At 41.3% G+C, this 13,583-nt stretch overlaps 1 protein-coding gene across 1 annotated transcript in view; it reads right to left on the bottom strand.

The window, feature by feature from the left end:
• LOC127582737 (unconventional myosin-Va-like) overlaps window positions 1–13,583 on the bottom strand; it is a 115,990-nt gene that overhangs the window by 92,207 nt on the left and 10,200 nt on the right. The window contains exons 3-5 of the mRNA XM_052038300.1: window positions 12,558–12,729; window positions 5,296–5,440; window positions 3,605–3,761 (exon numbers count right to left, since the gene is read on the bottom strand). Coding sequence (XP_051894260.1) covers window positions 3,605–3,761; window positions 5,296–5,440; window positions 12,558–12,729 — 474 coding nt within the window. The remainder of the gene's footprint in view (window positions 1–3,604; window positions 3,762–5,295; window positions 5,441–12,557; window positions 12,730–13,583) is intronic.

Raw genomic sequence — 13,583 nt, 5'->3', positions numbered from 1 at the left:
TGACTGAATTGGGTTAAATTCATTGCACGCTATTTACAGATGGTTTGACAGGCCTTACAAAAGAAAGGAAATACATGAACAGATTACCCAAGCAAGTTTAAGAGGTGCCAATCATGGGATTGCACACAAGTGCCTCAATGAATGACATTGTGTTCCTTTAATGCAGAATATAGTTCACTGGTGCACTATATTCTTTATAAAGAGGTCAGTATCATTCACCGGGGCACCATGATCTCCCCAGTCTAGTGCTGGGATGTGGGCAGAGCTGGGGGCCAGGTGTGGAGTCGGGATCAGGAGTTGGAGACCGGAGCGGAAATAGGAGCATGGGCAGAAGAGCAAGTGAAGTGGAAACCAGTGGGCAAAGGCTTCGAAACAGCAAGTGCACATTTACTGGATGGCATCTGCCAATGTGATGGACATTCACTTTCCAGGCCCCAAAATGGCTGATTGCTAACCTCAGCTTTTTTAGCACAGCAGCATAACCTGTCCAAGGGTCAAGAAGTGGTTGCCCATTAAGCTAAAATCCCTTGTGTAAAAACAGCAAAAATTGTCCAAGGCTCAAGACGTTTGTTGTTTGCCAAGTTAAACTTCTAAACAATATTCCCTGCTCAGCCTCTTAACAAAGAGAACAATGGGATCCACAGTTACTTAAACACTCCGGCCACCTGGCAAAAACATGATTGAAAAAACGTCACAGGCCAATGATATTAACGATGTGAAAAAACAGTACAAATATTAGAAAGCAGTCAGGGTTGGGCGAATGACAGAGAGAAGGGGTTACAGAAAGACGACCAAGAATTCATTCCTCATCCTGAGCAAAACAAAAGGCAGGTGTTGTGCAGTTTAAAGGCGGCAGTGGGTAGACCTCCTTTGGAGAGGCAACCCAAAAGGGGAACGCTATCTTTATAGAGCGAGCTAGTCCTTCATTGCAGCACCACCACCTGTGGGAATAGCGATAGTTTCAATTCTCTAACACAGAACCAACATACTTTGGTCATCTGTGCACGCACCTCAGCTCTGGACACTTTACACAAAGCCAATGAGGACTTCTACTCCAACCTTGAGAAGACTTGTCCACATTCAGTCTTGCTCCAACCATTCAACACAATTGTGGCTGATCATCCACTTCAGCACCTTGTTCCTGTCTTGTCTATATATCCCTGGATTCCTTTGGTATTAATAAATAGACCCACCTCCTTGAGTGTACTTAATGACTTGGCCTCCACTGGAATTCTCTACCCTCCAAGTGAAGAAATTTCTCCTGATCCCAGTTCCAAATGGCATTCCCCACATCCCAAGGCAGACATCCCTGGTTCTGAACCCTCCAGCCACCAGGAACATCTTCCCCATGTCAAGTCCTTGAGAAGGTCTCTACAAGATCTTGTCATTCTTCTACACTCCAGAAGATGTGAGTCTTCCTGAAACATTACCCAATCTCTCCTCATGCACAGAGGAATCTGTTCAGTAAATTTTTCTTGCTCTCCTTCCTTGGCAGGGTCATCCTTCCTCAGATAAAAGCAACCAAAACTGAACACAACTCCAGGTGGAATTTCAACAAGACCCTGTACAACTGCACCAACACAGCCTTGCTCCTGTACTCCTCTCCCAATGAAAGTCAACATGACATTTGCCTTCCTAACTGCTTGCTGCATTAAACCCTTGATTTCAGCCACCAGTGTACAAGGACAACTAGGTCTCAATGCAACGTCCCTTTTTCAATGCATCACCTTACAAATAAATCAGTCTTCTGCTTTGTAGAAACAAAGAGGTGGATAACCTCATTTATCCACATTGAACTGCATTCGTCCACTCACCCAGTTTGTACAAGTCACTTTGGAGCATCTTAGCATCCTCCTCACCCTCCTATTCCACAACCTCTACCCTCCATCAGCTTCATCATCTGTGAACTTGGAGAAGTTACATTTACCTTCCTCAGCCAAATCATTTATACAATATCGCGAATAGCTGGGGTCTAATGATTGATCCCAGCAGCACCAAACCAGCCACCTGGGAGAAGCCCAGTTTTCCTGCTCCATCTACCAACTCACATCAGTACACTATCCCCAATCCCATTTGCTTCAAATTTTAACATCTCATGCAAGACCTCAAGTCTCCTGAAAGTCCCAGTGCCCCACATCCACTTGCTCTCCCGATTTGTTACATCCTCAGAAAAACTGCAGCAGATTTGTTAAGCACAATTTCCCCTTCATACACCAATGCTGACTTGGTCCAATCTTGATGAGGTTTTCCAAGGGAAAAGAAACTGCTCTAGTGGCTCGTCAGCACCAAGGTGTTTTAATTTTTTTTTTAAAAATACTTCTAACTACTTGAATAATTTTATAATGCCTCAAATATCAGATTTTAAATATTGTCAAAAGCTGCCAGTGTTCTACGGGCAAGCCTCCGGACACCAGACCACCTGATAATCCATGGAGAATTCAGGACAAATGTTACTGTCGTGTGGACAATGCGGCAGCGGCCATCACATGGATAGACTGAAGTGAGCACCATTCACACCGAAGGGACAAAGGGGCAAGTATGTGCAAAGGTAAAAAAAGGACACGCTGCTGATAGATGAAGTAATGTGGGCCATCATTACTGGATACAGGCCACCTCCGGGTTACGAACACCTGACTTTCAGGCACCAACATATGAACGAGCTCCCATATTATTAAATGCAAAAGTCCAATACACATCACGTTCACTCCTATAAACAGCAGAACTAAATTTCCTCTCCCTCCCTCTCAACTTCTAGTAATTGTTCTTTCTTATCAGTCTCGTGCCTTTCATTACAATACTGTGGAGGTGTGCTTACCATAGAGATTTGTGCATTTTCTGTCCTATGGACAAAAATCAACCCACGGACATCCGTAAAAATCAGAACCCATTTGGTACCTGGAGATGGCTTGTATTAAACAGTTGGGCTGAATGATCCAACTCTACATTACAAAATTTATTCCATAACATACAAGCAAATCAGTGAAACCAGGCTTGTTAAACTATTTCATAACAGACAATCCAATAGACCACTGGAAACTTTGAAAACTTTCTGACAACTTCCCTGTTCCCTCCACCCTCCTCTCCACTTACTGTACTTTTCTATGGGATAATTCTGTTCACCCATCTCTAAAAGAAAACTAGGACAGCAGCTGTTAGCTATTTTAACCACTTAAAATGCCCAAAATGTTATTAGAAACTCTCAATTTCTCGGTTAATAAAGTAATGTAATTCAGTACATCCCATAGAACAATAGTCTTGATTTCATTGCCAGATTGCAATTAAGTGCTTCTTTTTATTCCAATTACTTGTTGCATAACAAGCTTATTATTTTCATCCATGTGTTAACAAAGGCATTACAATGAGCAAGTCGATTTTCCAATTAAAAAACTAATTTCTTTGGTTTATAGGATGCACTTGTAGAGCATGTAATTTAGTTCTCTCCAGCTTTTCTACTCTACAAGAAACACCTACCAACCTGAGCTTAACACTCATTAACTGAAATATTGGCAATTTCTACTTTCTAAACTTAAATAATGAAAATAATGAATGAGGCATCAATCATTCATTCTCTCCCCACCCCCCTCCCATAGAAGAAGGTACGTACCTCCATGATAGGATTGGATGCAAGAAACTTCTCCTCCACATTAGCTTCACTGGCAGATCCTCCGATGGTTGCAAAATAACGCATCATACACTTAGCAGACATGGTTTTCCCTGCTCCCGATTCTCCACTTATTATAACAGATTGGTTCTTGTCATCTCTGTTGAATAAATTAAACAATTTATTTCTTGTTCCATTCTATAACCTGCTGGCCATTGAACAGAACCTGGTTGATGGACTCTATTTACTACAGGGCTAGTCAGATAGGGCAAAACTTCTTTAAGAAAGGTGAAAAAGTGAACAGAAATGGTTGAATGATCCACAAGACTGAACTCCTCTGTCAGCCATTTAAGTGCAGCAAATGGCAATTTAAGACCAGATTTGAAAAATGGGGGACAAAAAAAAAGAACAAATTAAGTGAATCTTCTGCAAAACCACTCAATGTCTGACAATTAGAACACAGAACAGAACAGCACAGCACAGGAACAGGCCCTTCGGCCCACAATGTTGTGCTGAACTAATCAAGCTAATGACACCTCATCCCCTCTGCCTGCACATGGTCCATATCCCTCCATCCTCTGCATATACTGGTGCCTATCCAAGAGCCTCTTAAATGCCTCCACCACCGCCCCCGATAGTGCATTACAGGCACCCTCCACTGTTTAAAAACCTGCCCCACACATCTCCTTTGAACTTGCACCCCCTCACCTTAAATGTATTCCCTCTAGTATTAAACATTTCAACCCTTGGAAAAAGATACTGGCTGTATATCTATACCTCTCAGCCTTAGAAATTTCTATCAGGTCTCCCTTCAGCCTCCACCATCCCAGAGAAAACAATCCTAGTTTGTCCAACCTCTCCTTACACCACACATCCTCTATTTCAGGCAGTATCCTGGTAAACTTGTTCTGCACCCTCTCCAAAGCCTCCACATCTTATAATTGGATAACCAGAACTTAATGCAATACTCCAGATGTGGCCTAACCAGACTTTAATAATTCAGACAGACATACTCAAGAATGTTTTTTCTTCCCCATTTACTTTACAGGACTTGTGATGTGGGAAGCAGCCACTCCACCCTTTGGGTCAATGCTAGCTTCCAATAGAAAAAACCCCATTGGTCCCAATCCCCCACTCATTTTCCTGTAGCTTCAGCTCATTCTCGCACTTACGCATCGACTCTCCTCCAATTCATTTGCTGCTTACTTACAACAAGGGGCAACTTACACAAGCCAATTTCCAACACATCTTTGGGATATGGGAGGAAGCCAGAGCACCTGGGAGAAGCCCACATGGGTCCTGAGTGGAGTTTGCACATTCTCATTGTGACCAAGGTCAGGATCAGACCCAAGTTCCTGAAGCGGAGGCAGCAGCTCTACCAGGGGAAACTCAGTGGCCAATTCACCTACTAAACTGCACGCCTTTGGACGTGGCAGGAAATTTGAGCACCCAGGGAAACCCACAGGGTCATAGGGAGAACATGCAAACTCCACACAGACAGCACCCAAATTCAGGAAGAACCTGGGTCACTGGAGAGGTGAAGCAGCAGCTTTACTTGGTGCATCATTGTGCTTTCCCTTAGATAAAGTCTCCATGCCAACGACTGCTTTACTATTCATCAAGTGGACATTTTAGATTAACTAAATTTTTCTTTCTACCCAGGATCCACACTAGAGACTCGGCTCTACACTTACCTGGCCATCTGTCTGTACCCTTCCTCAGCAACTGCAAAAATATGGGGATCCATATCTCCTACATCTTGCCCACTATAAGCGTAAATAACGTCATCTCCATAAAGAGGGAGCTGTTCGTATGGATTGATAGCCACTAGAACAATACCTTTAAAAGAGAAACATTTAGAGTTAATAATTTAATTCAAATGAGTGTTTGAAGACATTAGCAGAGTAATTAGTCCCTGGTTGGCAATTAACATCTGCGGGTTGGTCCCACCTCTGCTCAATCAGATCAACTACCTTGAACAAAACCAAATGTGCAGCAGTCAGGTCCAACAGGGCATGTTCTGCACTGGAGAACAACGATGCCCCTCACCCCATCCACCATGCCAGATTAGTGTTAACCCCAAGGTTACCACTTCAAGTTTCACCAAGCAAACTTAATAGCTTAAATAGAAAATTGCTCAATCGCTTAAGTCCCAATCATGCTTGAAATCCATAAACATGGCATTCCTTAACGAAAGGGAAGACCACTCTCAGAAGGAGGCTCCATTACTGATATGGACATCATGATGTGCTCAAGTCAAAACTGGGCTACGATTTACTGTGGTAGGACATGCAACACCATCTGTCATTGGTTAGACTTGTTCTTTCACAACATGGTTTAATTTCACTTGCCCCACAACTACCAATGTTGTCCCCGGGGAGACTGTTCATCCAAAGTCACAAGTGAAGCACCACATTCCATACACCTTTATTCAGACTCAACAATCGTGACAAGAGCTCAAGACGACAAGGTAGAATTTAGAATGGATGAATTTAATACCAAATCAGACGCAGATGGAGAAGGTGAGAAAATATTGGATTAAGAGACAGAATTTGATGCAAGCTTGCATATTTAAAATCCCCAAACATTAATTGGGGTCATACAGCACAAATGGACCTTCAGCCACCACAGCCAAGCCAGTTCTGTCCATCTACACTAATCCTATTTGCCTGCATTAGAATCAGATTTATTATCACTGACTTAGATGACATGAAGTTTATTATTAGGACCATCTCTTTATGCATTGCCTGTTTAAGTGCCTATTTAAGTGTCTCTTAAACATAGTAATTGTATCTGATTCCACTACCACCTCTGGCAGCACATTCCAGATATCAACACTTGTGTAAAGAAAAACTTTCTGCTCAAATCCACTTTAAAACTCCTTCCTTTCATCCTAAACCAATGCCCTCTCATTTTTGATATCCCTACCACAGGGGAAAAAAAAGCTTCCGATTATCTATGCCCCTCTAAATCTTACATCTCTCAAGTTAGTCCTCAGTCTCCTACGCTCCAGTGAAAACAAACCCAGTTTCTCCCCATGAAGTCCTCCAATCCAGGCAACATTCTGGTGAATCTCCTCTGCACCCTCTCCAGTGCAACCACATCCTCATGACCAGAACTGCACACAATACTCCAGGTACAGTCTAAACAGTGCTTTGTGAAGCTATAACAATGTCCCGACTCTTATATTCTATACCTCAACTTAAGGCAAGCATATCACATGCTTTTTTCTACCACCCCATCTACTAGTGTTGCCACTTTCAGGGAACTATGGACTTGAACCCCAAGGTCCCTCTGTTCAGAATTCTACAACACATTTACCGCACATGTCTTATCCCAAGCAGACTTCCCAAAATGCATCACCTTGCACTTGTCAGTGCAAAATTCTACCAGCCAATTCTCCACCCAGCTTTCCATCTGATCTATATCCTGCCGTGACCTTGGACAACCTTCTTCACAACCAACTTTTGAGCCATCCACAAACTTACTAATCCTACCTTCTACATGCACAGCCAACTTGTGAACATCACAAACGGGAGTCTCAGCACCGATCCCTGCAGTACACCATTGATCACAGACTTCCAATCAGAAAGGCATCCTTCATCACTACTCTCTGCTTCCCGTCACCAAGCCAGCTTTGGACTCTGTTTGCAACGCATCTCAGATCCCTTGTGCCCCACACAAAGCCATGCTGACTCTCCCTGATGAGCCCACCTTTACACATGTACACAAATCCTACCCCTTGGATTTTCTCCAGTAATTTCTCCAACACTGACATAAACCTCACTGGCCTCTAGTTACCTGGCTTTTCCCCACTGCCTTTCTTAAATAAAGATTAGCTAACATCCAGTCTTCTGGCACCCAACATGTGACTAACAAAGAAACAAATCTCTGTCAGGGACCCAGCTATTTCTTCTTCCCTCCCATAGCAACCTGGGATAGATCTCTCCCACATCCTGCAAAATCAGTATACCACAATATCCTTTATCCCCAGACCCTTCCAGGAGGAAAAATTGAAAGGAATGCAATGCCACATGAATCAATTATCAGGTGGGCCACAAGTGGCTTGGCAATAGTCACACTTCACATTGTTAAATGGTCCGACTTGGAGAAGTTAATTTGCATCCACCATGCAAAATAGGACACACACCCTCTTCCAACCTTTGCATACCCCAGTGTGCATGAAGCACCTTTTGAAATGCCACTGTTGCAGTGTAGGAAGCTATCACAACACTAATTCCAACAGCTGTAATGATCAATGTTTTGTTTTGAAAAAGCAATGATTAGCTTTAAAAGACAGTAGAGTCACCTTGGTTCATAAAATAAGGTTTCTATTACATTCAAGTCAGATCTTGATCCAATTCCCTTTTGAATGTTGGAAATATGCATATACCCACGGTTAGTAGCCGAGCAAAGCATTAATCGCTCACAACTTTGAGGGCAGGCACGGTAGTGTAGCGGTTAGAGTAACGCAATTACAGCGCCAGCAACCCGCGTTCAATTCCGGCCGCTGTCTGTAAGGATTGGTATGTTCTCCCCGTGTCTGCATGGGTTTCCTCCCACATTCCAAAGACATACGGGTTAGGAAATTGGCGACACTTGCAGGCTGCCCCCATTTCACTGTTTTGATGTACACGTGATTAATAAAGATACATCTCATCTTGTATATTCTTCTCGGTGGATCTTCATAATAAATTACATTTCTAAATGCTTCTACAGTCAACTCCAATTTTAATGTAATGCATCCCAATCCCCACCCCACACATACACAAAATGTCCAACTTAACCTTCAAGCCCCATGAGCTGTGCAGCTGCAAAATCATTTCCTCTCCACCCAACTGCATTATTTTTAGGCAGGTAATGCACACAGTTGGACAACACTACGGGCGAATCTTCAGCACTAGCACTGCATGTCAAATTCCAGGCTGTGTTCCCCCTCCACATACCAATTCTGGAGCCAATTTATTAACCGGTTTCCTCTACAAAACATCAGTGTACTATTGCAATTGTCTCAGCAAACCTCAGATTACACTTTAAAAAGAAATGTTGAAAGCAGTGAAGTGAATCTATAGATTCCTGTGGGAAAAGGGGAGTTTAATATCTAATTATATTCTTTGGTGGGCAGAGGAGTGAAATTGTGTTCAATGGGTTTGAATTGATTGATAGATCTAATAAACCTGGTGATGAGCATCCAATGTTAGTCATTCCTCAAGAATTCCAAATGCCACTCTTGTAATTTAAGAAAATTTTTTAAACTTAAAACCCACATCAATAGATCTGTGTACTGACAGAAGAGCAAATTTGACTTTGCATCCATAGGGGCGAACACAGTAATAAAACCCTTTAACTAAAGCAGGCAATTTACCATTCAACTCAACACATCCATACCAGTTCCTTGAAAGAGCTACCTAATTAGTCCCACACTATTGTTCGTTTTCCATAGCTCTGCAAATTCTCAGATACATATTCTGTTTCCTTTTTAAAAGGATGTTATTAAAACCTGGTAGTTCAGACCAGATCTCAATTCATACAACTAAAAGAATTGTTCAATCCTGCGTTGGTTCTTTTCCATTCACTCCAAATAAGGCTCCTTTGGTTATCAATCCTCATCAGCACAGTTTCTCAGTTACTCCAACAAAAGTCATTATAAATTCTCTCAACACTTGCTCCTCTAGATAAATTCCATCAAGCTGGTATTGTTGAGCACCAGCAACTTGCAAATAAATAGTAATCTTTAACTGCATTTTTCTTATCCAACATTAAGTGCCACCAAGCTATCAAATCTCTTCTCATCACATTCCAATGCATTAAAATTCCCATCTTCAAATTCCTACAAATCATTTTGTGCAACCTCAAAATTGCAAACATATGGATTTGGAACAGGAGTAATCTACTCAGTCCTTCAAGCCTGGTTTGTAATTTAATAAGATTGTGCAACCGCAATATCAACCCACAGTAACCTTATCAAATGTGATTATTTTTGAGACAGTAATAGACAAAGTCAGCTTCTACTGCCTTTTGAGAGTTCCTAAGATAACCCTCAGAGAAAGTGTTTTGCCTCATTGGTCTTAAATGGGCATCACCTCAGATTCTCCCATAGGATGAAACATCCTCTCCACATCCATCTTAAGGGCCCCTCAGGATCTAGTGGTTCCATCAAATCCTCTCTCAATCTCCTAAACTTTGCCTCCAAGAAACTCACCCATGTCAGGTATTAATCTAATAAACTTTCTCTTTACAGCTTCTAATGCATTACAAGTCTTGGTTAAAAATATAACCAAATACTATATTGTGGCCCAGATGTGGTCTCACCAATGCCTCACACAACTGAAGCACAACTTTCCCACTTGTGTAAAATTTCCCTGAGCAATAAACAGTAATATTGTTTACTTTCCCAATTATTTATTGTAGCTGCATAAAGCCTTTTGCAAAACATTCCATTAAGACACCAAAGTCCTTCTGCATCTCGGACTCTTGTTTTTTCACTCATTACCATTTTTGGCAAGCAAAAATAATGCTTCATTTCCCCCTGTAATATTCCATTTGCCAGATCTTTGTCCACTTACTCAAGCTATCTCCCCCATAGCCTCCTTGTGACCTCTTCACAACTTGTATTCCTTCCCATCATTGAAGTCATAAGAAAATAACAAAACTTTTTGTTCATACAAATTGTAAAAAGCTGAGGCTCCAACAACAATCCCAGTGGCACACCACCACTGAAATTTTCCAAGTGCCCCGTCATAACATCTTTATGAAAAACTTTAACCATTTCCCTATGACAGATGTTAAGCTGATTGGCCCATTTCCAGTCTCATTCCCTTTTTCAAAAAGACTTTCATTTGCTATTTTTGCAATTTAATAGTTTCTTACCAGAATTTAGAGAATTTTGGAAAATTAAAACCAATAAATCAATTACCTCACCAGCAACTTCTTTAGGCTGAAGTCCATCAGGACCTGGAGGCCTGTCAGCACACAGATCTGACAACTTAGCCAGCATGGCTAGGAGTTCTTCCCTCCCAATTCCTAACTGTACAGCTATTTCTGGGATGATACTTGCATCCTCACCAAGGACTGATGCAAAATACTTACTTAATGCATCTGCCATCTCCTCGTTTTACAGCATTAATTCCCCGGCCTCATTTTCTACAGGACACCACTCATTGTTAACTCAACTATGAAGAGAATCCGTTTTTATGCTTCTGGATAGCTTTAATCACTTCGTTTTTTCCCCTCAAGGTTTTACTAATTGTGTTTTTTTGGACAGAATATACAATCTTCTGACCCACCATCAGTCTTTCTGCAATATGCTTTTAAATTTAGTTAATATTAACTATTTCAGTTTTCCTTCCCTTGCATTTTTGTTGGAAATGCATCATTTCTACAAGACCTCCTAAACATCAGTCAATTGAGGTGCAATAGCAGATCTTGTCCAAACTTTGTTCATACTTCAAGGTTCTTGTACAAACTTCAGTTCCCCCCAACAAACACGTCAAGGCCTTGAAACACTATCTAGATTTTACTTAGTTCCACCTTAAAACATTTATGTCACATTTCATTCAGCTTCCATCTTCCCATGACCGGTAAACTTCCTTTTCTCACCTGTACTTCTCCCTCTGCAGGATTATATGGTAGAGTTGAGAATGGATAAAAGAGAATTGTATTTGTGCAGACTTCGAAGCACATTGGGTCGTTACAATTACAAAATACCATACAGGAACGACAACAGCAATCCAACACTTGGTGATGCCAAACAATTGTTAACAAGATACTGGAAAGAGGAAAAGGAAGGTCCTCCAACACATTGCTGGAGATGCCATATTTTGGATGAGATGTTAAACTGGTGTCATGCTAAATTATGAGGCATTTCTTGGAATGGGATGAACCACACATGGATTTGGAAGCAAATACACTACCATTGAGCCAAAGATTTCCATCTGGTTTCTTTCCAAAGAGGGAGTTAATGATTAAACAACACATTTTGGAATCTGAAGTCATTCTAATGATCCACTTGGTCAAATCCCAGCCCTAGACAAATTATTGCACAAACGGTAACATTTAGCAGTGAGTGATATAGTTTCAAATGATTTTGAGTGTGGAGATGCATCATAAAAAAAGGACTTCTGATAGACTTCCAAACCAAAAAGTTAATATCCTTCCATCAATACATTGATCCTAATTGGCCACCTCAAAGATGGGATACAGCAGGATCAAGAAGTCCAGAAATAAACTATACAATTTATAAATAGGGAATAGCAATGTTCTTTGAATAATACTCAGCACAAGTCACCACACAGTCCAAAGGAGAGAGAAGATCCAATAAAATCTCAATTGTACATTTTGAACTTTTACTTTCTGGAGCAGTACATCAAGGCAATTAACGCAAAACATCAACAGGGAAAATATGGAATCCAGAGTGTGTTCTACCCCAATGTTAACTGTTTATTCCTCCACAGATGCTGTCTGACCTGCTGAGTGTTTCTAGCATTTTGTTTTTGTAAAACAAAATAGAAAACTGAAATAGAAAATTCCAGATTTAATCAGAATTTGGAAAAATGGGTATAATGATACCAGCATAGGCCTAGAACAGATTGGGGAGAACTGCATTTTATACAAAGCTCATCTTTTAAAATATTTTTGTAATGTATCCACTTTAACATTTCAACTAATTTTATGCAAATCCAAATGGAAAGTTTATGCAAACCCAGCAGGTTTATTTTCATGTACAAGGTAAAACTTTCCATTAGAAAGACTAAACAGATTTCAACTGGAAAATGTTGCCAGCTCAAAACTAAAGGGAAAAGACACCCATGTTGTCCAAGTCATCAGCAGGAACTTGATGACATACCCATCCTCAAAGGGTACACAAACAAAAATTCCAACCATCTTTCATCTATTCCTCAATCCTACCACATCGATAGTGCAAGCAGGAAAAGTGAACTCCCTTTCATTTACTCACCACAATATGTATAGATGCTGTTAGACTCCAAAAATCTCACTTTCAAGTTGTGGAGCACTGCAGGTTCATGCAGGTAGCTGAGGGCAGTCAAGTCATTTTCACCCATTAAAATGTCAGGGTTTTGTAGATATGGCAACTCTCTGGTGTTTTGGTTAATCCGATACTCCATATTCTAGAAAACAAAGAAAATAATCTCCAACATCAACTTTTATTATCTGCATTTCCTTCCCTGCTCCATCCCACAAAAAAACCCACTAAATTTCTGTCGGCAACAGGGGCAAGGATCTCTCCAGAAAGTTTCTTACTAGTTCTTTCAAAATGATATTTTTAAGTGTGGTCGGAGGGATACTGGAGAGCACCAAATAGACCGCGATACCGTGTGCCAGTTATCACTACTGTGCACAGTAAAACACTGTTTTCCGTGACAACACAAGCAGGGTCCTTTCTGTTCCATCAACCTCACTCAGAAGCCACAAACACCAGATGACTGCACTTTCATTAGCACATTTTACAATGATCTCATTTATTGCTTAAGTCCTGATGAAGGGTCTCGACCCGAAACGTCAACTGTACATTCTACCCACCTCAGATGCTGCCTGACCCACTGAGTTCCTCCAGCACCGTGTTGCCCCAGATTCCAGTGTCTGCAGTCTCGCGTTTCCATTTATTGCTGGGAATCGTTTGACACAAAAATGTCAGCATTCCATATTTCCACACAGCAGTGGACTGACAGGTGTTACTGGTTTGCCCAGTGTACAGGCCATTAGATATGCTCCAAAATAGAGTCATACAGCATGGAAACTCGATTGGGTTAAGGGATCTGTCAACGTGCCTGTTCACTTTAACTAGCTCCACAGCTGTCCTTACTCAAGTTTAAAATACCAATCTTGGTCCAATTCTTCTTCCCACATTGAATGTAACATTCAATCCTATTATAAAGACTACTCTACCAAGAGGGGTCCTACACCAAGGTTATTAATCAATCCCATCTCAGGTTTAATACAACCTACTCTCTGGTTGGCTCCA

The sequence above is a fragment of the Pristis pectinata genome, chromosome 24 (genome assembly GCF_009764475.1).
Source record: "Pristis pectinata isolate sPriPec2 chromosome 24, sPriPec2.1.pri, whole genome shotgun sequence".
Classification (NCBI taxonomy): domain Eukaryota; kingdom Metazoa; phylum Chordata; class Chondrichthyes; order Rhinopristiformes; family Pristidae; genus Pristis; species Pristis pectinata.
Note: the sequence above shows the minus strand (reverse complement) of the source record. Positions and strands in the feature narration are given on the sequence as shown.